This window comes from Pongo pygmaeus, chromosome 6 (genome assembly GCF_028885625.2).
Source record: "Pongo pygmaeus isolate AG05252 chromosome 6, NHGRI_mPonPyg2-v2.0_pri, whole genome shotgun sequence".
Lineage (NCBI taxonomy): Eukaryota > Metazoa > Chordata > Mammalia > Primates > Hominidae > Pongo > Pongo pygmaeus.
This window is the reverse complement of record NC_072379.2, coordinates 131,767,481-131,793,216: the sequence shown is the minus strand read 5'-3', so window position 1 is coordinate 131,793,216 and position 25,736 is coordinate 131,767,481. Positions and strand designations below refer to the sequence as shown.

Below are 25,736 nucleotides of genomic sequence, written 5' to 3'. Positions count from 1 at the left end.
GATAGACCAGGCATCAGCAAACTAAGAATAATTTGTACATTTTTAAATGATTGGGGAAAAAATTCAAAAGAATAATTTTATGACACAACAATTCTATGAAATTCAAATTTTAGTGTCCATAAATAGTTTTATTGGAAGACAGCCATGCTCATTTTTGTGTATATTGTCCGTGGCTACTTTCGTACTACAACAGAGTTGAGTAGCTTTGACAGAGACCATGTGACCCATAAAGCTTCAAATATTTGCTATATGGCCTTTTATGGCAAAACTTTGTCACCTCCTGCTTTAGACATCTTTTTTCCCCTAGAAGTTCCTGAGGATAATTGATTGTGGACACATGCAACTATGTTCCAAGACATGGGCTAGGGACACAGGAAAAAGCAACAAACAAGAAGAACCTGTTTCCCACCATCACAGAGCTCAGAGTCTAGCGAGTGGAATACAATACAGAGAACAAAATGAGCCAAAATAGCTAGCCATATGTAGAAAGCTGAAACTGGATCCCTTCCTTACACCTTATACAAAAATCAATTCAAGGTGGATTAAAGACTTAAATGTTAGACTTAAAACCATAAAAACCCTAGAAGGAAACCTAGGCATTACCATTCAGGACATAGGCATGGGCAAGGACTTCATGTCTAAAACACCAAAAGCAATGGCAACAAAAGCCAAAATTGACAAATGGGATCTAATTAAACTGAAGAGCTTCTGCACAGCAAAAGAAACTATCATCAGAGTGAACAGGCAACCTACAAAATGGGAGAAAATTTTCACAACCTACTCATCTGACAGAATGAGTATCCAGAGTCTACATTGTATCCAGAATCTACAATGAACTCAAACAAATTTATAAGAAAAAAACAAACAACCCCATCAAAAAGTGGGCGAAGGACATGAACAGACACTTCTCAAAAGAAGACATTTATGCAGCCAAAAAACACATGAAAGAATGCTCACCATCACTGGCCATCAGAGAAATGCAAATCAAAACCACAGTGAGATACCATCTCACACCAGTTAGAATGGCAATCATTAAAAAGTCAGGAAACAACAGGTGCTGGAGAGGATGTGGAGAAATAGGAACACTTTTACACTGTTGGTGAGACTGTAAACTAGTTCAACCATTGTGGAAGTCAGTGTGGCGATTCCTCAGGGATCTAGAACTAGAAATACCATTTGACCCAGCCATCCCATTACTGGGTATATACCCAAAGGACTATAAATCATGCTGCTATAAAGACACATGCACACGTATGTTTATTGCGGCATTATTCACAATAGCAAAGACTTGGAACCAACCCAAATGTCCAACAATGATAGACTGGATTAAGAAAATGTGGCACATATACACCATGGAATACTATGCAGCCATAAAAAATGATGAGTTCATGTCCTTTGTAGGGACATGGATGAAATTGGAAATCATCATTCTCAGTAAACTATCACCAGAACAAAAAACCAAACACCGCATATTCTCACTCATAGGTGGGAATTGCACAATGAGAGCACATGGACACAGGAAGGGGAACATCACACTCTGGGGACTGTTGTGGGGTGGGGGAGTGGGGAGGGATAGCATTGGGAGATACACCTAATGCTAGATGACGAGTTAGTGGGTGCAGCGCACCAGCATGGCACATGTATACATATGTAACTAGCCTGCACATTGCGCACATGTACCCTGAAACCGAAAGTATAATAATAATACATTTAAAAAAAAATGAGCCAAAATAGATCATGAAAAGTGTGATGAAAGAAACATGAATACAGTGAGAGAAAATAGGAGAGGGGTTTTCAGATGAGGTGATCTAACGACGAAACACTTAGGAAGCACCCACTCACACTCCAAAGAATAGCAGAGGTAGTGGTCCTGAGTGCTCCAGCCACCAGTCTTCCTCCAGTTTTCCTCGGGAAATGGCACCATTACCTACTTAGTGGCCGAAGCTCACAATCTACGACACATTTTTGGTTCTCACTTTTCCTCACATTCCCTCCTTCCTCTCCAATTCATCAGGAAGTTCTGTTGATTCTACTTCCAAAACATAGTTCAATTTTGTCTATTTTTTAAGTCTATTGCCACCATAAACCAAGCCTCCATCTCTCTTAGCTGAACTCTTGTAATCACTCCCTTGTCTGTCTAGTCCATCCTCTGTTCCCTCCACCACTGTCTATTTTCCAACCAAGAGCTATGTTTTTTTAAGAACTTGAGTCTGGACCTGGAGTGGTGGCTCACGCCTGTATTCCCAGCACTTTGGGAGGCTGAGGCGTGGATCACTTGAGGTCAGGAGTTTGAGACCAGCCCAGGCAACATGGTGAAACCTTGTCTCTACTAAAAATACAAAAATTAGCCAGGTGTGGCATGCATCTGTAATCGCAGCTATTTGGGAAGCTGAGGCAGGAGAATCCCTTGAACCCAGGAGGTGGAGGTTGCAATGAGCTGAGGTTGCATCACTGCCCACCAGCCTGGGCAACAGAGTGAGACTCTGTCTCAAAAAAAAAAAAAAAAAAGAAACTTGAGTCAGATTATATCATTTCTTTGCTGAAAACCATCCATGCTTTTCCATAGCCATTAGAATAAAATCCAAACCCATTACATGCCTGTTAAAGAGGAAAGGAAGCCAATAAGGCCTGAACGTAGGGATTGTCTGATGTGCTGGACTGGATATAAGATGGAGTAAGAAAGAGGATTCCTGTATCTCTGGCTTCAGCAAATGTGTGAAAGATAGAACCAGTTACTGAGTCTAGGAAGACCAAGAGGAATAAGTTTGTTCATTGAAACAAACAAAAAACAATGTGGGATTGTGTTCTCTATCTGTCTGTCTGTCTGTCTGTCTATCTATCTATCTATAAAAAAAATCTGTTTATTTTTTAGATCGAGTCTTACTCCATCACCCAGACTGGAGTGCAGTGGCACAATTTTGGCTCGCCGCAACCTCCTGGGCTCAATTGATCCTCTTGCCTCAGCCTCCAGAGCAGCTAGGACTACAGATGCGCGCCAGCACGCCTGGCTAATTTTTTGTATTTTTTTGTATAGACGTGGTTTTGCCATGTTACCTAGGCTGGTCTTGAACTCCCGGGCTCAAGCATTCTGCCTCATTGACTTCCCAAAATGCTGGGATTACAGGCGTGAGCCACCGAGCCGAGCCCTGTGTTTTAATCAATTTAAATTTCAGGTGTTTCTGATACAATTGATGTCAATAAAACATTTGGACCATTGAGTATGGAATCAGAGGCAAGATCTGGGCTGGGTATATAGATCTGGGAGTTGTCAGCCCATGAGGGGAGTTTAAAGCCATGAGACTGGAAGAGCTTCGCTAAGAGACCAAGTGTAGGTCAAGGAGAAAAGTGGACCTTGAACAGCCCTGAGGTCTGAACCTGGGGGTTACTTCTTAGAGGAAGACAAGAGTCCAGTGGAATTCCTCCACAGGGACTGAACAGGAAGGAGGCAGGACTTGTGCTAATTTATCCAGGGAAGCAGTTCTCCATCATCTTTGGAGGAAGTGGGAATCTGGGCTGGACAAAAGCCAAAGATTATTAAGAGCGTCTTCTACAAACAAAGCCTCTGGCTAATCTAAATTTAATTCTGGATCTTGTAATGTATAGTTTAGGAGTTCATTTAAATTTAATTTGCATAGGGTGAAAATAAGCTTTGACCTTTATAATTGCTGTATCAGAAAAGTCACAGGTTCATTGACTTGTTAGCCAATTTTTTCTCTGTCACTTTTCTTCTGGTTTTGCTGTTGTTTCAGTTTGTAATATACAGATTTAAGAACAAGTGTCTGGATATCCATAAAGGCATCACAGACAGCTAACATGTGGATCTGCTTTTGTTTGTAATTAAAATGGGCTTAAATCCCATCCCCCTTACACTAAGTAAAATATATAATTAGAATTTTTAATATATAATGACTTTTAAATATCTCATTGTAGGTTCAGGGAAGGTAATAGTATTCAATTAGAGGCTAAATGCCACCTCCTGCACAAAGCCTTCTAATTGTTTTGTATAGATGGTGATCTCTTTTCATAAGGCATTCAGTATAGTGATCTGGAAATCAGTACGTTAATACAGTGATTTGCAAATCACTGTACTGTAGCTGTTAAGCGTATTACCTCTGGAGCTCGGCTGCTTGGATTTGACCCTGGCAGTGCCACAAACAAGCTCAAATGACCTGGTAAATTATTTCATTTTGGGGGGCCTTAGTTTTCTCATCTGGAAAATGGGGATAATTGTACCAACCTGATGGAGTTATTGTCAGGTTTGCATGAGACAATCTGTATAAAGCACATGTTCTGGGATCAGATTTAAGAACTATTTAGAAAAAATTTCTGTATTAACACTTAGCTGAAATACGCCACTGATTTGTAAAGATATTATTATTAGCATTTATACCTTTCTTGTCCTCAGAGTGATTTGATGGGATATGGACAATATTCTAAACAATATTAAATCAGGAAGGCTTTAGTTTTCTAATGTACAAAACTCTCAGAAAGCTAAAGACTAAAAATTTATTTTTCTTTGTGTAACCAGTACCTGGCACAATACTAGGCTATTCATGCTTTGTTGAACTGAGGGCTAAAACTCAGAAAGTTGATATCAGAGAATTAGGATGATTGGGGCAAGGGCTGCTTGAGGGGTTGTGTTAGTGGCTGTGCAGAACTTTCCATTGCATCATTACTTTTGTTTTTTGTCAAGAACGAAAGGTATATAACAAAAGTTGGCTCAAGGGAAGTGAAACTAAAGGGAAAAGAGGAAAAAAGTGAAGATGCTAGGTGCAGAGGCTCATGCCTGTAATCCCAGCACTTGGGAGGCTGAAGCAGGTGGATCACCTGAGGTCTGGAGTTCAAGACCAGCCTGGTCAACGTGGTGAAACCCCATCTCTACTGAAAATTCAAAAATCAGCCAGGCGTGGTAGAGCGTGCCTGTAGTCCCAGCTACTCGGGAGGCTGAGGCAGGAGAATTGCTTGAACCTGGGAGGCTGAGGTTGCAGTGAGCTGAGATCGTACCACTGCACTCTAGCCTGGGCAACAGAGTGAGACTCAGTCTCAACAACAAAGTGAAGAAAGAATTGAAAAAGAATTGAAGGAAGCCCTATTCTGAATGAGCTCAAATGCATCTCAGCATAGAGAAATACAGACAAGTGTGCTGGTTCTTCTTGTGGAGAAGCACTGTCCCAGAAGACGGGAGTTATCCTGTGACCTGCTAGGCCAAACAGGCTTTTGGCTGGACTAAAGTAGTTGAGCCTCTAAATGACTTTACTCTCCTTCAGCTCCGATTCTTTCAACACAGGGGTAGCTAATTTCTAAAACCATACCCAGTGGGACTGAGTGGCTTGCCCAAGGTCACAAGTAGTCAGGCCCCTGTTAGGAAGTGCCCCCTGCCATCCAGAGATCTTCAGCTCTAAAATAGGCTGCCTAGGCCAGGCGCAGTGGCTCATGCCTGTAATCCCAGCACTTTGGGACACCAAGGCAGGCCAATCACCTGAGGTCAGGAGTTTGAGACCAGCCTGGCCAACATAGTGAAACCCCATCTCTATTAAACATACAAAAATTAGCTGGGGGTGGTGGTGGGTGTCTGTCATCCCAACTACTCAGAAGGCTGAGGCAGGAGAATCGCTTGAACCTGGGAGGCTGAGGTTGCAGTGAGCCAAGACCACACCATTGCACTCCAGCCTGGGCAACAAGAGCAAAACTCCGTCTCAAAAAAATAAATATATAAAATAGGCTGCCTTCTGAGATTTGCCAGTCTCCCTGTCACCAGTAGTGTTTCAGGCACAATGAGAACAACCACTTGTCAGGGATACTGTAAAGAAGATTCTTGGAAAAGGATTTGAGACCTGGAAGGTCTTTACACCTTAAAGTTCAATGATTCTGGCTCCAGTTTCATAGATTTAATAAGACAGCCTCTCTTCCTAGCTCCTTTTAGAAATGGATCTTTGAAAGCCTTTTGTTTTATATTCTATTTAAAATAGCAATTAGCTTTGCATCTCAGGTACTTTACAGTGCACCATGTGTATTATTCTTGTGGAATATTAGTTCACCAGATGATAGCCCACAATTCTAGTTACATGTGAAGTGGTGGTGTGGTGAAATAACATTGCAGCTCCTCACTAAACCAAAAACTCCAGCAAGCTTGTCGCAGAGAGACCCTCATTTTCTCAGCTGTCAACCTGACTGATATTTTAATTTTTTTGCCCTGTAGAAAATTTCAGTCTCTTATCCAGTAGATAAATGAGTGAACTTCCAGGAAATGCAGCAGAATGTTTCTGTTTGCCAATGCAATGAATGCAGAAGCTAATAAATGTCTACTTCTATCAAGAGGAGGCGTGTAATGAGTAAATGATGAGAGAAAGAATTCAGGGAAACAAATGATCAATTCAATCTAAGATGACAAACAATTTCCTAATAACTTGGCCTCTGGTTGGAGAGAGGGCTTCACCAGGCAAAGAGAATGCCTGTTGAAACTAAGCCTAGCACAAGGCCATTTACATTCAGCTGCTGATGGATTTGGTCTGGTTACATTTGGGTCACACTGAGCAATAAGGCAACATTCAAACACAGCCTGATTATTGCAGACTTTTCTTTGCCCTGTAATGTCTATGAATGTGTACTAGGAAAAGGAATCATTTCAGAGCCTAATTCACATTATTCGCCCCTGTTCCATTTATGTTTCACATTTGTCTTTTTAATAAAAATCTTTTTCAAAGTAAAGATCTAGTGTCTTTCTCTTGAAATGTGTTCGGATCACAAGGGTCACACAAGAACCTCTTTTGTGTAGAGTGAATATGCTGTTCTTTAAAGACTTTTGTAGACCTCAGCTCCCTAAATCTCCAGTGTCTGCCTTTGTGGGAACTAACAGAACGCATATGCTTTGTCTCTCTTGGATGGGTGCATTCTTGCTTATAGGTCTTGTTTGGAAGGACTTGGACCTACACTAGGCAGAATACACGGTAAATGAGATGGGCCTTGGAAGGAGACTTGCAGCCCACATGGAAGATGTGAGAAAGTGACATCATGCCAGACTGAAAGATCATTTGATGAAATGCATTTTATTATCACCCCTTGGTGGGATTTTTCTAAGAACAATTCTCAGAAAAGCCACGTGGCAAAGATTGGCTACTAAATACCAGCAGTTTTCAGGGACAGATTTTCATGAATATTTCTAGAAGACTATCAGACTTGTTTACTGGTCCTCTATAGCTATCTTTTTCTCCCCATCCCACCCACCCTCTTCTTTTTTTTTTTTTTTTTTAAACAAATATGACACATTCTGGTATATTTCAGTACCACATGAATGAACTGCTTTTCTGCAGTTGAGGGGTAAAACTTTTAGGGAAGAGTTTAATGCAGGAAAATGCTAAGGAGCCACCAAATAGAAGCTGGACACAGGCAATACTGCAGGGCTCTTAGTGTACTTGGTAGCATATGAAATACACCTTAGAGACTCCGGAATCCTGCACACTGCCTTCTGAAGGAGAACCATTATACCTGAAAGCTAAGACTTTTCAATGTGCCTCGATTCACATGCATATTTCTCTGCCAAGTCTTTCAAAAAGGCCTTTCCTTTGAAATACAAAAAGATAAACACATCTTTGAAATAGATCAGTGATCCCTTTGCCACTTTTGAGCTTTCTCCAATTCATATCTGAGATTATTAACCCTTAAGACTGACTTTTCTATTCACCTGTATAACTTTATGTGTGTTGCTAGCCCTAGAGAAAACCATGTCACAGTTATCATTAACATCTCAGTTTGTGCTAAAATTGATGAAAAGAAATTAAACTTCAGATATGTATATCATCTGCATTGGATCTTCTTTTTCTTGGGTATTGTGGTTTGGTTAAGAAATAAATATAAACCCTCCATGGTCAACAAAAGGCACGACTTAGTGAAGTACTCTGTAGGGTACCATCTACTGCTTTGTATTGAAGGAACTATAATATTTTAAACCTCAAGACCTAAGGCCTTCTAGCTCTGGACTTAGGACTGATTTATTTCTGGTACTTCATATCTTATGGAACACCAGCAAATGTGTGACCTTGTTTAAACATACCATTCCTGGTAGGTAAAATAAAGATAGTGGCCCCTAACATTACTTCCTTCTTGGCTGGTTTTTATCATAAAATCAAATGATATGAACATAGAAATAATTGATTCCTAACAATATTTGCTTTCAGACAGTCCAAGACTCCACCAGCTTTCCTATGCTTTCAACTCTTGCCCTGATAGAATTGTGTTCCCTTGTATAGGAGGAATCTCCAGAGCCTCCCTTCTTTCCAGAGACTTTTGAATATGAATGTTATAGTACATCTCGGTAGATCATAAGCACTGGAATCACATAACTAAATTTAAAAAATATATATAATTCAGATCCTAGGACCTTACTCTGTAGGAGTTGCATTCAGTAAATACTTGAGTGAATAAAAAATGAACATTGACCCACTTAACAAATGGCAGAAGAATTTCAGAGATACCAATAATAAATAGGGCTTTAACCTTCATAATTTAAAATTGGTTTGTCCCCCAACCCCCTTTTAAAAATTAATCCCCACTGTCTCATCTGTATTGACCTTGTGGTTGCATAGGTTTGTACTGTGCCAAAATGGTAGATTTTTGTTTTTACTTTTTTGTTCTAGAGGAGAGTTGGTACAGTTTGGAAAATCATAAGAAACTGTTGTGTAACTGTCCTTATTCTTATATCTATTCACCAAGGGCTAAAACTTAAAGGAATTTAAACATTTCTTCTCTCCTTTTTTCTCTTGGGGAAAGGGGGAAAAAAACAAACCAAACTCTAAGCAGCCCTATCATTCCATTATATGAATAATCTATTAGTTACTTTAGCTATTTTCTGTGGCTAAATACTTGTTTTTCATTTTTCAGTATGATGAACTCCACAATGAACAAATTTTTAGCTAAATTTTTATATACATTCGTGATTATTTCACATATTTCCAGACATGAAGCCTTTGAGTCAGAGTACATTCAAAAGGCGTTTGAAACATGTTGCCATAAATTGTACCAATTTATACTCTTACTAGCAAATGATGAGGGAACCCATTTCCTCGTTTACTCATTGACACTTAATACATCTGTGAAATAAAAGAAAGAAAGCAAGTAAGACAGCCAGTTTGATAGGGTAAAATCAAATGATTTTACCAATCTTCGTCTTTCAAATTTTTCAAATGCGACTATCAAGGAAATGTATTTGCTAGACACCTGCAATCTAGCCCTTCCCCGTCCTACTCCCCAATCAGGAGAGACTTGAAAGAATGGTATTTTCTGTTAGGTGAAATCTCAGCTTAGAATATAATACAATTCATCCTAGACTTCTGGGAGTGCACGAAGCCAGTGATAAAAGTAGATTTACAATGAGACATTGTCTTGGATGGTAATTCTATACCCCTTGCCTGCACCAATCCCAAGACTGTCTTCATTGAATATAGGTATTAAGTGTGTATGTTAAAAGAGTGAGCATCGTAGTTTTTTTTTTGTTTTTTTTTGTTTTTTTTGAGACGGAATATCACTCTGTCGCCCAGGCTGGAGTGCAGTGGTGCGATAGCTCCCTACAACCTCCGCCTCGCAGGTTCAAGTGATTCTTCAGCCTCAGCCTCCCGAGTAGCTGGGATTACAGGCACTTGCCACCATGCCTGGCTAATTTTTGTATTTTTTAGGAGAAACGGGGTTTCACCATGTTGGCCAGGATGGTCTCAAACTCCTGACTTCAGGTGATCTGCCCACCTTGGCCTCCCAGAGTGCTGGGATTACACCGTAGTTCTTAATGAGTAAATCTGTTTTACTCATTTTTGTCACCTTTTATATGTCAAAAGGTGACACAGATAACTTCCTGAGCATAGTGATCCTTTGAGCTTAAGAATGCTTTGCCTTGCGTACACCATCAGAGCACCTCATTAAGGCTTTCACTTGTCACTCTGCAGCGGTCAGTCGGAGTTGTTTCATCTTCTTATTCACTTAGAGAGATGTGCACAGTCTGGGATACTGAGCTTGTTTGTGGCACTCGTCCTTTATGAGAGGTGCGTATTTTCTGTGGTGCTGGAAAGGTATTACTTTTGAGCAAATAGATTTGATTCTGCTGGGATTACAGCTCAGCTGGTGCTGAGGAGCACAGCAAGTATCCTGCCTGTGAAAGAGTTCAGAGGTTTGCTCAATCTTCAGGAAAGTTTTTCTTAAGTAGATTTTCTGAATCAGAATGAATTATTTATGTTGGCCTCTATTAGAATGTGTCTATCTTGTCTTGCTAGAGATTTGATGCAATCTTATTTTAAAAAGTTGGGTTCTAGGAAAAAGTGGGAGGAAGGCAAACTATGTCTTGGCCTCTCCAGCCTACTCTCCTCAGGATTCCTTTCTCCACCAACACTTCTCCTTCCTCACAGGACTCCTTCTGTAGTCTGTACACTTAACTTTTTCTGGAAAGCATTCTTGTTCCCACCTGTTGGTTATGAGTCTCTATAGTTAATTGATAATTAGCTGAAGGGTAATAACTGGATTCACTCAGTTTTTCTGTCAACCTGGATTCCAAAGATAATAATACAAGGTCTTCTGATTCTTTATAAGAATCTTCAAAATTTGTTCTCTCTGTCCTATGGTTATTTCTGTGATTACTATAATCATAATTTTGGTCAATAGGATGGACCTTACAAATTTGAGAAACACTAGGTTGGATGACAAAAATACCTCCCTCCCGTGGCATTGACACTATAATATGGAGCTCTTGAAGACAAGAAAGACAGCCAAACTGAACCTGGTTATCTGTGTGTACTATAATTGGTTAGCTGTTTGGAGCTCTCTGTCCAATAACCTTTCGAGGTATCTTCAGCCTTCCATTCCTAGGACTTACCCCTGGCCTGGCCCATATTAGCTCTTCAGCAGTAGTGCTTCTTGAATTAATGAATTTTAGGTTGGCTTCTCTGAGGGCTGGAGAAGAAGGTGGAATGGTAAGCCAATATCATCCAAATCAGCATCTGTTATAAATCCTTCAGATTATTAATATAAAATTATGAATGAATGCAGGGCTAAAGAGTGTTGCTGTTGAAGGAGCTAATGTTTGTCTGCTTCATCTACAGTAAGGCTGATCATTTATGGCTTTCCTCTTGGCCCACAGTTTTCAAGAGGACTCTGTGTACATGTGCTCAGCCTGTAGCTGAGCAAGCACAGAGAGTTTGTTTGTTAGGTTTATAGAGTTCCTAGTCACAGGAGATGATATGAGATGTGTTGGCAATACAAATGTGACACATTCTGTATAAAGCCATTCAGTGGATGTGCTGTTAAATGTGCACATGGCATCACCTCATTGAGCACTTCCCAAGGAAAACTTATGACCTGGAGAGTGACTGTGTCACATCACACAGCCCTTGAGAGAATGGGAGGTTCCTGTGCTGGTTCCATGCAGTAATTTAACGGTTACTCTAGAGGTCTTGCAAGACATCATGGTAAATTCTTGTGATAACCCTTCTGATAACTGAAATTGCTTTGTCTCACCCTTGTAGAATAAACAATGAGACATACAACCATGTCAAAAGCAGAAAGGTCTCAGGTGTGTAATATAGAAGTCCAAAAGGTGAGTGCAGATGGCTGTTACTGCTTTATCACAGGGAGAAGAGCTACAATAATAGAAGGATTTGAGACCTTTTATTGGCATTATTATTAAAAAGAATAACAGAAAAATTAATACCTTATATTTGCAATAAATGAGAAGTCTCAATCTAAGCATGGAAAATAGAGAAAGGATTAGAGTCACTTTCCCAGTAATATTTAGATAACTTTCATGCATGATGAGAATTTACTTAATACCTACTGGAAATGAAGGCATATTTTTCTAATAAAAATTATACATGCCCAGGCTAAAACCTTAAATTGTTATAGAAGGCTATAAAAGAAAGAAAAGTATCTTCTCACATCTGTAACAACTGCTCCTTGCAGAACATTTCTGGGTGTGTGGGTGCAAGTATTTTTGCTTATCATTTTATAAAATAAACTATTCAAAGTGTTTTGAACCTTTCTGTTTTCTTCTTGGACCTCTTTCCATATCAAAACTGGTAGGTTCCTCTTATTTCTAAAGGAGTCAGAATAACTTTTACAAGTAGAGAAATGAAGCTTGAATTGTCTGACACAAATAGCTAGAGAAATTTAAAGGAAATAAGATCACAGCTAACAAGAACTGAATATGAAGCTAGATACTTCAGAGAAATATAGGGCTTTAGAGACTTATTACAAAAACCACTTCCTAGAAATAAAAAATTTCCACATAGTGATCCAGTAGCACTGTAATTCTTTACTAATTATGTATTTATGTGATTTTTAAATTTATGTCGGTCTCCTTCATGATAACGTTAAGTTTCATAAAAGCAGGGCCATTCATCTGTTTGCTCACCATCATATTCTAAGTTCTTGGCCCAGTGTCTGGCACAGACCTTTAGTATTAATAGAAGTAAAAAAGTGAACAAATAAAAGGAAACTTAGAATGCCAAATGAGTTTTTGGTGCAATTGTTTATTTTAATTCCCCAGATGAAGAAACTGAGGCATGAGGTAATGTAACTAAGGTTAGTGGCAGGGCTGTCAGTGAATCTAGAATTCCTATTCTAATTAGAAAACCAAATCAAGAAAAAAAAACAAAAACAAAACCTGAGACTCTAATTAGTGAAGTTTCTAAAGCTCCTGGAATAAAACTAGAAATGCCAGAAAAAGCTCTAAATAGCTCTGTTTCTTTATATAAGAAATAGTAAAGATGGAACGAAAGCGTAATTATAAAAGCAGTTTATTAATTTTGCCAAGGCACCCAGGAGATAATGAGGTTTTCATGAAATGTGACTTCTCAGAGATGGTAAGATTTGATGCTAGAGTTCAACCTGGCTTTGACATTTTTTAATTCTTCCTGTTCTTTGTTGGAAAAGGAGAGAGGCAGAAGGAAATGGAGATTCCTGACAAGTAGAAGTGAAGCATTACCGCAAAGGAGAAAGATGCTTCCAGTGTGTCATTGCGTTTGACTTTATTGAAGTTATTCATGAGGTGTACAAAAAGCAAACATCTTAGGGCTTACAGAGGTCTATTCCTGATTACTTTCACCCTGTCTATCATAAAGATAGAATGGCTGACATAAGTAGTAGATTTTTCTCTTGTTTAATAAAAGGCTGGCATGGTGGCTTCAGTGTCATCAGAGCCCCAGGCACCTATTGTTCCATTGTAGCACCCTAACACAGGCCTTTGCTCTTTAAGGTCAGCTTATGTCCCAAGATGGCTGCTGGAGCTCTGGCCATCACATCAACATTGCAGGCTGAGATAAAGGGCTGAAAAGATCCCCTGTCAGCTTACTGGGAGGGGATTAAGCAGCCTACTGGGAGGTTCCATATAACACTTCTGCTTACAGCTCAGCCTCACTGGCAGCAAGCTTGGAATTTTAGTTTTGTTTACCATATATCTAGCTTAAAACTAGGGTTATCTAAGGAGGAAGGAGAGATTTTAAGAGAAACCAGTGAGAGTCTTGTTTCCATAGGGAATCTTAATTTGGCTTAACTATGGAATGTAATAGGAGTTTTGATTCATTAGAAACTGCTAACTTGGTTATTTATTATTGATGACTGGTGATATGGATTTGAAAAAGAAATAGGGCTGAGACAAATTATGATTCACTTATCCATATACACGAATGATTATTAGCAGAAATTTAGGGATACTTAGGATAAATAACTAGGTTTTTGAGTTCAGCGCTTACATAAAACAAATAGCAATGCTGAATGTTAGATACATGGAGATGCAGTTTGAATCCATCTGCTTGATGATTGTTCTTCAGGTTCATGCATAGTTGCATAGGTAAATGAATGGAAATCCAGGCTCTTTGGATTACCTAGGGAACCAAGAGTTGCTGGCAAGAATGGTATTGTGATGGAGAACCTCTGCCTTCCACAAGGAGAAACCAGGCCCTATGCCAAGTACTGAACTTACATAGTCCCACTGATACAGTCATCCTGAAAGATAAAGTCCTCATTTTAGATGTTAAAAAGCGAGACTCAGTTTAAATAACCCAAACCATTCCTTAGTGTACCTTTCAGAAACAGAATACTGGATCTGATATACTGTGAATCTGAACTGATGTTGGCAATTTGCAAACTATTTAAATTAGCTTTGATTTTTCTGTCTGAGGACAGCATTCTCCTGGGGGGCATTGAGTAAAGACGGAGGGTAGGGGATAAAAGGAGAGAGTCCATTGAAGTGGACTCAAGGCCATAGGTTTAAGAAATTTCAGTAATAAAATATTCTTTAAGGTGCCAGCTACTCTATTGGAGGGCTGCTTTTCTTACCAAGAATTTCAGATTCCTTCTGTTTTTCTGCCCACCTATAACAGACTTCAGAGTATAGACACAAGAAAGGCAAAATTCAAACCAGTCGTTAGGCTTTCTGATAGAAGAAATATTAAAACTTCTAGATAAACTAAATTTGGACTATTACTGATTTAAAAAAACCCATAGCTTTTAAAGTTCTGGTAAAAAATGTAGTTCATTGCAAAGTCAATCTCTTGATTCTGTGTAATTCTGTAAAAAGACAGAATGGTTGACAAGTCATGAACTCCTTCTGAACACCTGATGCCACTGAGTAAATAACTGTTTCAGAGCTTCTGTGCCTGGAATTGTATCTGCGCAGGAATTAATGCAGCATTAAATTGGGTCCCCAAGTGCTTAACTCTAACCTTTGGGAAAACATACTTGCCTTCATCTAGCTAGCTGATTATATATCATAGTTCCTGGGTGAGGATTATAACAAAAAGTATAATTAAGACTTTTGAATCTGGCTACTCAACAATGGGAACTGCCGTTATTTGACATTGGTGTTTGTGGCACCCTGGACCTCTTTGTTGGAATAGCCTGCCACCTAGAGTGACATTTGTGTTTGCTTGTGTTGTAGGAGGAAGAAGAGGCCTGCAGTTGTTAGCAGTAACTGTAGACCAGTTTAGACACAGGACAGTCTCACCTTCAGCCAGTGTGGTATTGTACCTTGAAGGTACAGGACCAGACTTGTTCCTGCCACCATCCTTTTGGTGCTGAGGATCTGTGGAGTTGCCACCATCCTTGAATGGACAGGCAATCGTCTTGTTCTTTTCTGGGAAATAGTGTCAGGCCACCAGAATTTAAATTGTACCTCAACCCTCATGTGTTACATAGTCATGCCCTAATCTCCATATGAAGCATTCTGTAAAAGAACTGACAAGAGCCAGTTACATTTTTCTTATGACCTCTTTGATTTGTTCTTTTTGTACATGCGACGGTTATGATCATACTAGTTATAATAAAACAAGATTCAGAATCTGAGAAAATATTGCACGAATACTGTGTGTGTATGTGCATGTTTTCTTTTGATCAAATTTAGAACTTGAAAACAGATAGTTTTCAAATCGAGCAATAATGTGTATCTGTGCATGTGCATTTTAATATACACTTTTAAAAGTTAGACTTTCTGAAAATGGAAAATGGCAGTGTATCACACATTCAAAATCCTGGGCCACGGCCAGCCCAGAGAAACTCGGGAATGATGCCCACTCTTGTTGATTCTCGTTTCCTTCCTTACGGTCTAGAAACTTTGTTCTTGGGGATGAAGATACCAGATGGGTAAATCCCCCCTATACCCCAAATTAGTTTAAGGGAGATTGGAAAGAAATATTGGAATACTTGCATCTAAAATCAACCACTTTGTTTTGTACTTGATTTTGTGCTGTCACCTCAGCTCTCTGTGGCAGGTACAATAAATTCGCTCAGGAAACACCCATTCCAAATTCTTTCTTCCTTCTTCTTTACCCTAGAAGTGAGAAAACAAAAATAATCAATTTCCTAGCCTCCTTTGCAGCTGGGATTCCCAGCCTCCTTTGCGTGATATAATTGTAGCCGAAGTGGTGGAAGTACAAATCCCTGGACCTCCCCCTTCCTCCACCCTGAGGACATGGGCATAATAACTGCAGGTGCAGTAGCTACCTTGAACCGTGAAGACAGAAGTCAACTGCTCGGGGCGGCTACAAGGGAAGACAGAAAGAAGAGGGGGCCTAGTTATTTGTTGATACACTTGCATAGTTATATCAGCCCTGAGTTTCCCATCCAGATTTCTTATTACACGAGAAAAATAAACCCCTTATTGTTTAAGCTACTGTTTCGAGCTTCAACTGTTACTGTACTATTATTGTAGTTGAACACATCTTAAGTGATATACATTTCCTTTTTGTGGCAGCATTGCAGGCTGAAGTGTTTGTCAATTTGTAATAAATATAATAAAGGTAGTATTTCTTTTCCTCCTCATTATAACATTATTTCATTTACTTTAGACTTGTCTCTATCCCATCCTGTTTTAAATATGAGCAACAGTTGAAGTGCTGTTTAGAATTGCAGGTGTCACTCTAACATTATTTCTGTGAGTTTGTGTGTCATGTAGTTTGCTGAGCGCTCTAGGTATAATGATGAATAGGACAAGATACCTACTCCTAGGGAGCTTATGGACTAGGTGGGGACCACACAGAAATACATGTTGTTGGTACAGTGTGGTAAGTTATAAAAGTCTCTTCTTTGTAAGAACACAGAGAAGGAGCATAATCAGTTAGCTTTTACTATATAATGAACTACCACAAACTTAGTGGCTTAAAACAGCTACCATTTTATTCACATCCTGATTCTGCAGGTTACCAATTTGGACTGTTATCAGCTGGGCTCACTCCTGCTGAGTTGGCTGAGGTTTGGCTGCTCTAGGCTGTCCTCACCATAGATAGCTTGTAGTCTCTCTCCCGCTTGCAGGCTAGCCTGGGGTGATTGACATGGCCCTGTGCTGGGTTGCAAGAGAGAGGCCCAGGTTTGAAACTGGCACACCATCACTGTTGTCATATTCTGGTGCCCAGAGCAAGACACAAACACAGCCCAGACTGAAGGGATGGGGAAGTAAACTCCATACTCTCATCATGAGAGAAGCTGTGAAGTCATGTTGCTGGGGGCACGGATATAGAAAAGAGTAAAGCATGGTGGCCATTTTTGCCATCTACCACTGGGTTCTGAGAGAACAGGGGAGGGTATAGCAATAATTTTCTTAAAGGATTTCATCTCAGATTTTTAAAATTCAAGATAATAGCATGCCCTTCTTTATTAGTACTGAAAAAAAGGTGATACCATCAATCTTCATCAGTCTTGGAATCGTTTTTCAATATTGCCAATTACCTTTTGAATGTCAGTTTAAAAAATAACCCATAAGAAAATGCCGCTTTGAGAAAAGAAAAGTTGCATGCCAGAAAGTACAGGATTGACATGTGGTTGGACTTTTCTTTAATCTGGCGTTTCTCATGGACCATTTTAGAAGATTCTCTTCCCTCAGGATGCTCCATGAGCAAATCAGTTTGAGAATCATGAACAGTAGTTCTCATCTTAGAGAGTCACATGTAGAGTAAAAAGCAAGGCCTTGGGAAGTCTTGGCATTAAAGTACTTTGGCTGTTTAATGTAGTTAATTGGATTTCATTAGTGATAAGGTCAAATGTTATTGGTTTGGTTTTTTTATGTGGGGTGGTTAGTTAATTCCGTAGCTATTAACGCTCCTGACACTGGTCCACTATTGTCTTCATATTTCCCATCCATCTTAAGGAACAGAAAAACAGAACAGGTAAGCAGTGTGAGCAGCATTCACCAATGTCTGGTTAATGGAGGAATAGGCTTTTGTTTTAAAGATTTAAATTTTTATTAAAATGGCTTTTTAAAAAAACCACCCCACCCCACACTATACAGTTTTTTTTCCCCTGTTCAAATAATTTTTAATAATAGGTCGCATTCCTAAGTCCCTGGTGCTACAAAGAGTTTTACATATATTACCTTATTTAATCCCCAGAGAATCCTATTAGGTAATCATTATTACACTATTCCTGTTTTACAGAGGAAAAGTAACTGTTGAGGTTAAGTAACGTACTCAGTTTTACAAGGGCAGGGCCACGATTTGGCCATCGGGCTCCAAAGTCCGTGTTCTTAACCACCATGCTGTACTGCTAAGAATCGCCCACCTAAGTGCAGAGTACTGTGGACGACATATGCATAGGTTTTACAGGAAACGTATTAAAAAGTATGTACAATGGAGCATTCAGTCTCCCCACACAGTTTGTTGCCCATGTTTTCAGTAATTGATCCATGGTGCCTTAGATTGGAATGTGTTTTAATACAGAAAATCAAAATACCTATTGTTTCCAATGATGCCTTGTCTATTAAAATAGGTGACAGAAATATCTTCCAAATATAGAGAATTATGTTGTTGTTTTAGATATAGTTTACCTCCTAGGAGCTTACTTGGCTTATCTTTGACAAGGATGTGCAAGTCTTTATCAATGGTTGATAGTGCTAACACATCTAAGAGGTACTGTCATTCTACTTTAAATTTATGAGATCTACCTTCTCAAAGAGTCTTGATGGAAAACATGTTTTATGCTTATATCAAACAATAAGACTTTCTGTTTTAAAGAAAGAAATTATTAAATCACACCTTTGATATTTGAATTAAATCACATTTACCTGCCACAAATTTATATTAACCGTACCATTGGACAAATCATGTGAAGTATTTTTTCTGCTGTTTATGGGGCAGGACAATATATAGAGTGAATATGAATGAAGACAGTTTTTATTTTAGGCTGTAAAGGACCTTATAGGCACAGAAGTGATATGTTGTTACACACAAAAAAATGATTATTCATTAGAAGACCACCTTAGACCACCTTGTAAGATCATGGACATCTTTCTTTCTCCACATTTTTTTGTTTTTTTTTGAGACAGGTCTTGCTCTGTCGCCAAGGCTGGAGTGCAGTGGCACAATCTTGGCTCACTGCAACCTCTGACCCCTGGGTTCAAGCGATTCTCATACCTCAGCCAGCTGAGTAGCAGGGACTACAGGTACCCGCCACCACAGCTGGCTGATTTGTATTTTTAGTAGAGATGAGGTTTCACCATGTTATCCAGGCTGGTCTTGAATTCCTGGCCTCAAGTGATCCGCCCACCTTAGCTTCCCAAGGTGTTGGGATTACAGGCGTGAGCCACTTCGCCCGGCCCGCTTGTTCTTTTTAGTTATCTTTTCAAGGTCATCTTAACAGGATTTCTTCCCCATTCCATGTACTATGAGTAATTACTCTCAACAAATTTGGGAGGGAATGTACACATCTTCTTTGGAAATAGGAATGTGGTTGTTCCTTATTTGAGCGCAGATCATACAAGTCTTACAATTCAGCTATTAGTAAATGATCAGACAAATTGATATATATCCTACTACAAACTGTAGGGTTAACCAGAGAAAACAGATGACATTAAAGTAATAGTCATCTATAATTAATAAACAAGATAGCAGCCTGTGCAACCTATTACCATCTCAAGACAGCAGAGATAACAAAAGCAACCTTTCTGAAAATAGTTGTGCTCCTACCTCTCAGTACCCATTCAGGGTAGGAACATTGTGGTGTTGCTAGGCAATGTGTGAAGACAGAGTTCTTGGAGCAGTTTGGGGTCCACCAGTGATCTGCCAACAACATTGGCAGAATCACTAATTTGGAGTACCTTTGTAAAGATTATAGCTATATTTAATTATGAAAAGTGGTTATTTGCCATCATTCTTCAAAAACACTGATTTTTTTCACTTTGAATGGCAAGCTAAATACTATATTATTCTCGCATTGTTCTAGAAACCCCGTAGTTTACAAATTTAATGTGTGTATTCAGAATCACCCAAGCTGCTTGTAAATAATGCAGCTTCCTGGCCCCATCCCCAGAGATTCAGGATGTGGCCCAAGACTCTACTGTTTAATAAGCTCCATAAGTGACTCTGAAGCAGGTGGTCCATAGACCTTGAACCAAGGGCTCACAACAAAAATTAGCTGGGTGTAGTGGACGTGCCCCTGTGATCCTAGCTACTCGGGTGGCTGAGGCAGGAGAATCACTTGAACCTGGGAGGCGGAGGTTGCAGTGAGCTGAGATTGTGCCACTGGACTCCAGCCTGGGCGAAAGAGTGAGATTCCATCTTAAAACAAACAAACAAAAACGAAAGAAATCGATGTACCATCAGAACACTACAGTAATCATTGCTGCAGACAGGACTCACCAGTGGATACGAAAAGGTGATGGACAACACTTTGAGAAGAAACAGAACATTTGCATAGTCTCAAAGTATCTCCTGCAAGATATCAATTACAAGAAGGAAAAATGGTAGCTTTGTTGTGGAGAATCCCCGCAGACACCACTTTAATCAGGTAATCAAGGTCAACATCAATAAAAAGATCTGTTGCCATAGGGTAGCCCCTGAAATCAGGCAGGGGAAAGGCATATCGCTTCTGTAGAATTCTTCCCAGTAATGCATAAACTCTTAACCATGAGAAGAAGCCAGGTGAGCTCAAATCACAAGTCACTCTACAAAATATCTGACCAGTATTCCTCAGAAGTGTCAAGGTCATAACAGAGAAGGAAGACTGAGGAACTGTTACAGATGAGAGGGGACTAAGGAGCCATGGCAATTAATACAACATAGGATCCAAGATTAAGTCCTGAAACAGAAAAGGAGCATTAGTGGGAAAACTGGAAATAGCGGAATTAAGTCTGTAGTTCAGTTACTACTATTGTAACGTTGTTAAATCATTACCTTTGATAATTGTATTATAATTATCTAAGATGTGGACATAAGGGGAACCTAGGTGAAGGATAGATGGGCATCTTTTGCCTCTTTTCTGTATTTAAAATTTTTTCACAATAAAAATGAAGAGAGTATATTTGCTTAGTATTGTGTATACACTGCAACAGTTTAGTATTCAAGAATATATAAAATCCCCATTTAGCCAACCTCTTCAGGATGTGCCCGCCCTGCCCAATACACTTTTATATTCTAGCCAAACAAAATCTTGTATCGTTAACCCCTTTGGAGGGAGGTGGGAGTAATACAATTTTTGTCTGTATTATAAAATATTTAAAATTTTTTTTTTTTTTTTTCTCGAGACGGAGTCTTGCTCTGTCGCCCAAGCTGGAATGCAATGGCACAATCTTGGCTCACTGCAACCTCCACCTCCTGGGTTCAAGTGATTCTCCTGCCTCAGCCTCCTGAGTAGCTGGGATTACAGGCATAAGCCACCACGCCCGGCTAATTTTTTGTATTTTTAGTGGAGACTGGGTTTCACCATGTTGGCCAGGTTGGTCTCGAACTCCTGACCTTGTGATACGCCCGCCTCAGCCTCCCAAAGTGCTGGGATTACAGGCATGAGCCAGCGTGCCCGGCCTATAAAATATTTTAAGCCAACGTAACGACTAGCTGCATGCCCACACCTCGTTTTTAAAAATATAGCAAGCCAGCAAAGCCCGTGTTCCCATACTTTGTGGCATCCTGCTCCTTTTGTGCACTTCCACCACACCACATGACTGCTGCCACTCGGAGATCATCAGTGGAACTTGGTGTTTACTATTCTTGTTCATTATTTTTCACTTTTCCAATCTTTGCATAAGGTGCATCCTACCAATCAGATCTACCACTTTTTTGCTCTGCGTGTTTGTCTAATTCATTCCTTTACTTTGTAGATTTTCACTGTACGAATACCCAGTATTTATCCATTCTCTCACTGGAAAACAGAATGAGTGTTTTTTGTTGGGTTGGTTGTTTTTTTTTTTTTTGAATGAGTTCTGTTCATTTGTAAAAGTGTCTTCTGAGGCCAAAGGAGATCTCTACTCTTTCTGAACTCCAGTAACACTTATCTATGACTTTTAACTAGGCATTTGTGACTTTCCATGATAATAATTGTTATTTTCTCCCATGTCAGATGGAAAGCTTCTTGAGCGTCTGATTCCCAAAGATGGATGTTATTAGGACAGTAAGAATTTAATTTTCTTTCACGAATAAGTGAATACTTAAATAATGAATTAAACACTATCTACACATAGATCTTGAGAATACTTGTGTTTATTCCCTTGGTTGTTACATGATGTTGCCTCCTGGGGACTTTTCTTTGTTGGAAAGATTTACGCAATATGGGAAACTGGTTGCTGAGGTGGAAGTATGGAGCATACATAAAGCCTAAAGCTTTAATTTGAGAATTATGTGCTAAGTTTTCAAGCAACACAGGTACTGGGTTTTGTGTGTGTATGATTCTGTGTTTGTGTGTGTGATTGTGTGTGTGTGTGTTTTAACATCCTATAAGAAAGTTGACAAAATCAGTAATAATTTTACCTGCATTTGGCATGGCAAAGCAGAGAGGAACTGACTAATTTGTATTATGGCAAACTGTTGCTTTTGTGCACATTGTTAATAAAACGAGTAATATTTACTTTTTACCATTTAGAATCTATACCTAGAATGGAATTACCCTAATTATTTTCCTCCAAAATTATTTTATTGAGATGTTGATGTTACTCTGTGAAAACATTTAACAGATTTCACAGCTCTCTTGCCTATCTTATTTGATTTCTTCAACAGCTTTGGCAGAAATAAGCAGGGCTAATATTATCATCCATACTCGACGGGTTAGGAACACTGGAAGGGAAGCTGGGGGAGATTAAAGACCTGCTCAAGGTCACAGAACAGAACCGGAAACCAGATCTTTCAACTTAGTCCTGTCTCTGTCCAGATATTACAGTTCCAGTGCTTAAACTAAGCAAAAGTATTAATTAAGATGTTATTGCTTAGCCAGCATTTTAATAGATAGTTCAGTAACATAATACCCACTCAACAGTTCATTAGAGTAATTTGGGAGTTTCTCATCTTTAGTGAGAGTAACTATTGTTAGTGATTAGTAACTGCCTTTTTGCTACATTCTTTGTTAGAAGGGTTCAAAGGAAAGATTACACCAAACATTGCAAAAGAGCGTGTTGTGACTGGTGTGTATTTTAAAGGGAAGAAAATCTTATAAGTGAAACAGATAGGAAGGTGTGACATAACCTTAAGTTAAGTATCTGAGATGACAAATGGTTTTTTGATAGCTTGAGACCTACAGAGGAATTAAAACCTCTCGGCATATAGACAATTGCAGTTGATCACTCAAATTGCAATTTTATAAAATGCAGCAGCAGTACACTTAGAATATTGTCTTCATGTCAGAAATGCACCTTTGTGCTTGAAAATGATAAAAAATTACAATCGATCCTTACAACTGTTCTGTTCATCTTTATTGATCAGGTGCAAGAAAGATAAATCGTAGCCCAAATAAGATTATAGTAAATGTTAGCATCGTAGGGGACTCTAGGTTGATAGAAAGCCATTCATCATCTCAAATGGTGACCTGTCCATGGCTGTAGCCACCCCGAGTCTGCTATCTAATCACATACCTATTGATTTTATCTACATCCAAGAATCCTGGATGTGACTGTCATTGGACAACCTAGATTGTTAAATGCAAAGGGATCGCTGGTGTGAAGAGGATTTCACTTTCATTTTTTCACCAACCAACAATGATTTATTAAAAAAATAAATGATCCTAAGCCATGCATTTGAACCCTGAGTGATTAGAGAATGAAAGGTACACAGTAGACTACCGTATTGTGGTGGTGTTTTGTTGTTGTTGTTGTTTTTTAATGCAGTGCATTTTGCAGGATATTTCACTGAGTCTCAGGGCTCATGGGGTCATTTAAGCCATCTCCTGCAATAAGACCAGTTTCAGTGTAGCTAGTCAGAATGGATAAATTTTGCTGCCCCAGGAAAGGCATTACTTTGCCCTTGCATCTTGGTTTATATTGTTTATGTGTCCATTCCTGTTCATAGGGGAAACATTTTTTGTTATTAAAATTATTTAAATCTTCCCCCTTGTTCCTACTGATTAGTTTTAAGTGTTGCTGTTCTTGTGGTCATGTGGAAATGATAGAACAACTTAAGCTCCATAAAGAAAACTTTTTTTTTTTTTTTGAGATGGAATTTTGCTCTTGTTGCCCAGACTGGAGTGCAATGGCTCCATCTCCACTCACCGCAACCTCCACCTCCCGGGTTCAAGCGATTCTCCTGCCTCAGCCTCCTGATTAGCTGGGATTACAGGCATGCGCCACCATGTGTAGCTAATTTTTTTTTTTTTTTTTTAAGTAGAGACATGGTTTCTCCATATTGGTCAGGCTGGTCTCGAACTCCTGACCTCAGGTGATCTGCCCACCGCGGCCTCCCAAAGTGCTGGGATTACAGGCATGAGCCATACCATCTTGATGACAAAAATATTGTGTAGAAAGAAAGGATCTTTAATATCCTAGTAGGAACATCAATGGAATAATAGACAAATACGAATGTGTGTGAATTTCAGTTTTTGATCTCAGGCATCCTTTGATCTTACAAGGGTAGATTCCAAATAACGGCGATCTAAAGAATCTTTCCAAAATATTAGGAATTTTCTCCAAAGGATCAAATGATAAGGAATTGTAACTGAACGTTTACTCTGTAATTATAATCCACATACCAACAACTCTACTGTTATTTAAACTAGTAGCTTTGCATGTGTTTTATAAGTATCCATGCCACCTATACAAGAAAGCCTTCTACTGCTTGAGTGACTGAAACAAGGTTTTATATGTTTTTTGAAGTTGTAAATCTTCCACATATTTTGTCTTCTTGGATAATGAAACCTTTGCTATCAATCTTTGTCCACAGAGCTCAGAGTTCTACAGAGTCACCACTGAACAATATCAGAAAGCTGCTGAAGAGGTGGAAGCAAAGTTCAAGTAAGTTTTTAATAGTATTATAATTATTAACTATTCTTAACAAGATGAAAGCACAGTTTTAGTGCTTTTTGCACAGATCATAGTTTATTATACAGCACTCTAGAATACTTGGAAGAGTTTTGGGGTGGTTGAGATGGGGGCCATGTTATCTGCTATGCTGGAATTCAGATGCCAAGAAAAAGGCATCTGATGAGAGCTTGTTACAAATCCATGTATTTTATGAACTAGGGGGAAATTGAAAGCAATGGTAATAGAATTACCATTTGTAATAATATATAAAATAGAATGCTCTTGATTATGAAGGTCATGTTAAATTGCTACTCTATTAAGGGAAACATAGAAACCATTCACTTTTGTATAATAAAATGATGGGCATGTCCACATTTGGGTATCTGCCTTTCTCGTGGTTAGGCTGTTTTCATTTCTTCACATGTACCTTGAAAGGCTTTAAATCATAGACTTTACCTGGCCCTTGATTATGAAGGTGATGTTAAATTGCTACCTCTCTTAATCCTTGGAATGTTTAAATGAATGTTATGTAATTGATGGATCAAAGTGTCCGTGACCCATAGCCTTGTACTTTCCCTTTGCTGCCAGTTCTCACATTAGGTAAGAAGACATCATTCAGAATTTTTCTGAGTATATAAATAGTCCTATTGTGTAACCTCTATTAGTAGCACATGCGCAAATTAGTGAAGCAAAAAAAGTTGTTGTGACAGCTTTAGTTGAAAGATTGCACCGGGCTCTGACCTCCTTCCTTGCACATGTTTACAAGCATTTGATAAAATGATTAAACCCTAAGGTGGAATTACTACTTTCTGCTACAGTACAATTTGTGTGATAATGGATATTAGTGTTATTGTAATGTGGATTAAAATAAAATTTTTTAAAAATTAAAGGTAGTTTGAGGTTTATTTAAAGAGCCAAAGGCCGTCAGCCATCCGTAGTGAACTATCTCTTTAGAGGCAGCAGAGAGAGACCTTTTCCAAGGATGGGCCACAAGTCTCACTATTAGAGAGTAATGTGAGATCTTAAGAATTTAGACATATTAATAGAACTGGTTATAGATTTT

The 25,736-nt window shown here is 39.1% G+C and overlaps 1 protein-coding gene across 3 annotated transcripts in view; it reads left to right on the top strand.

Moving 5' to 3' along the window:
- Positions 1–25,736, top strand: part of CHCHD3 (coiled-coil-helix-coiled-coil-helix domain containing 3) — a 299,985-nt gene that overhangs the window by 222,256 nt on the left and 51,993 nt on the right. For all 3 annotated transcript variants that reach the window (XM_054494780.2, XM_054494779.2, XM_063667850.1), the window contains one exon: positions 24,594–24,664. In XM_054494780.2, the coding sequence (XP_054350755.1) occupies positions 24,594–24,664 (71 nt within the window). The remainder of the gene's footprint in view (positions 1–24,593; positions 24,665–25,736) is intronic.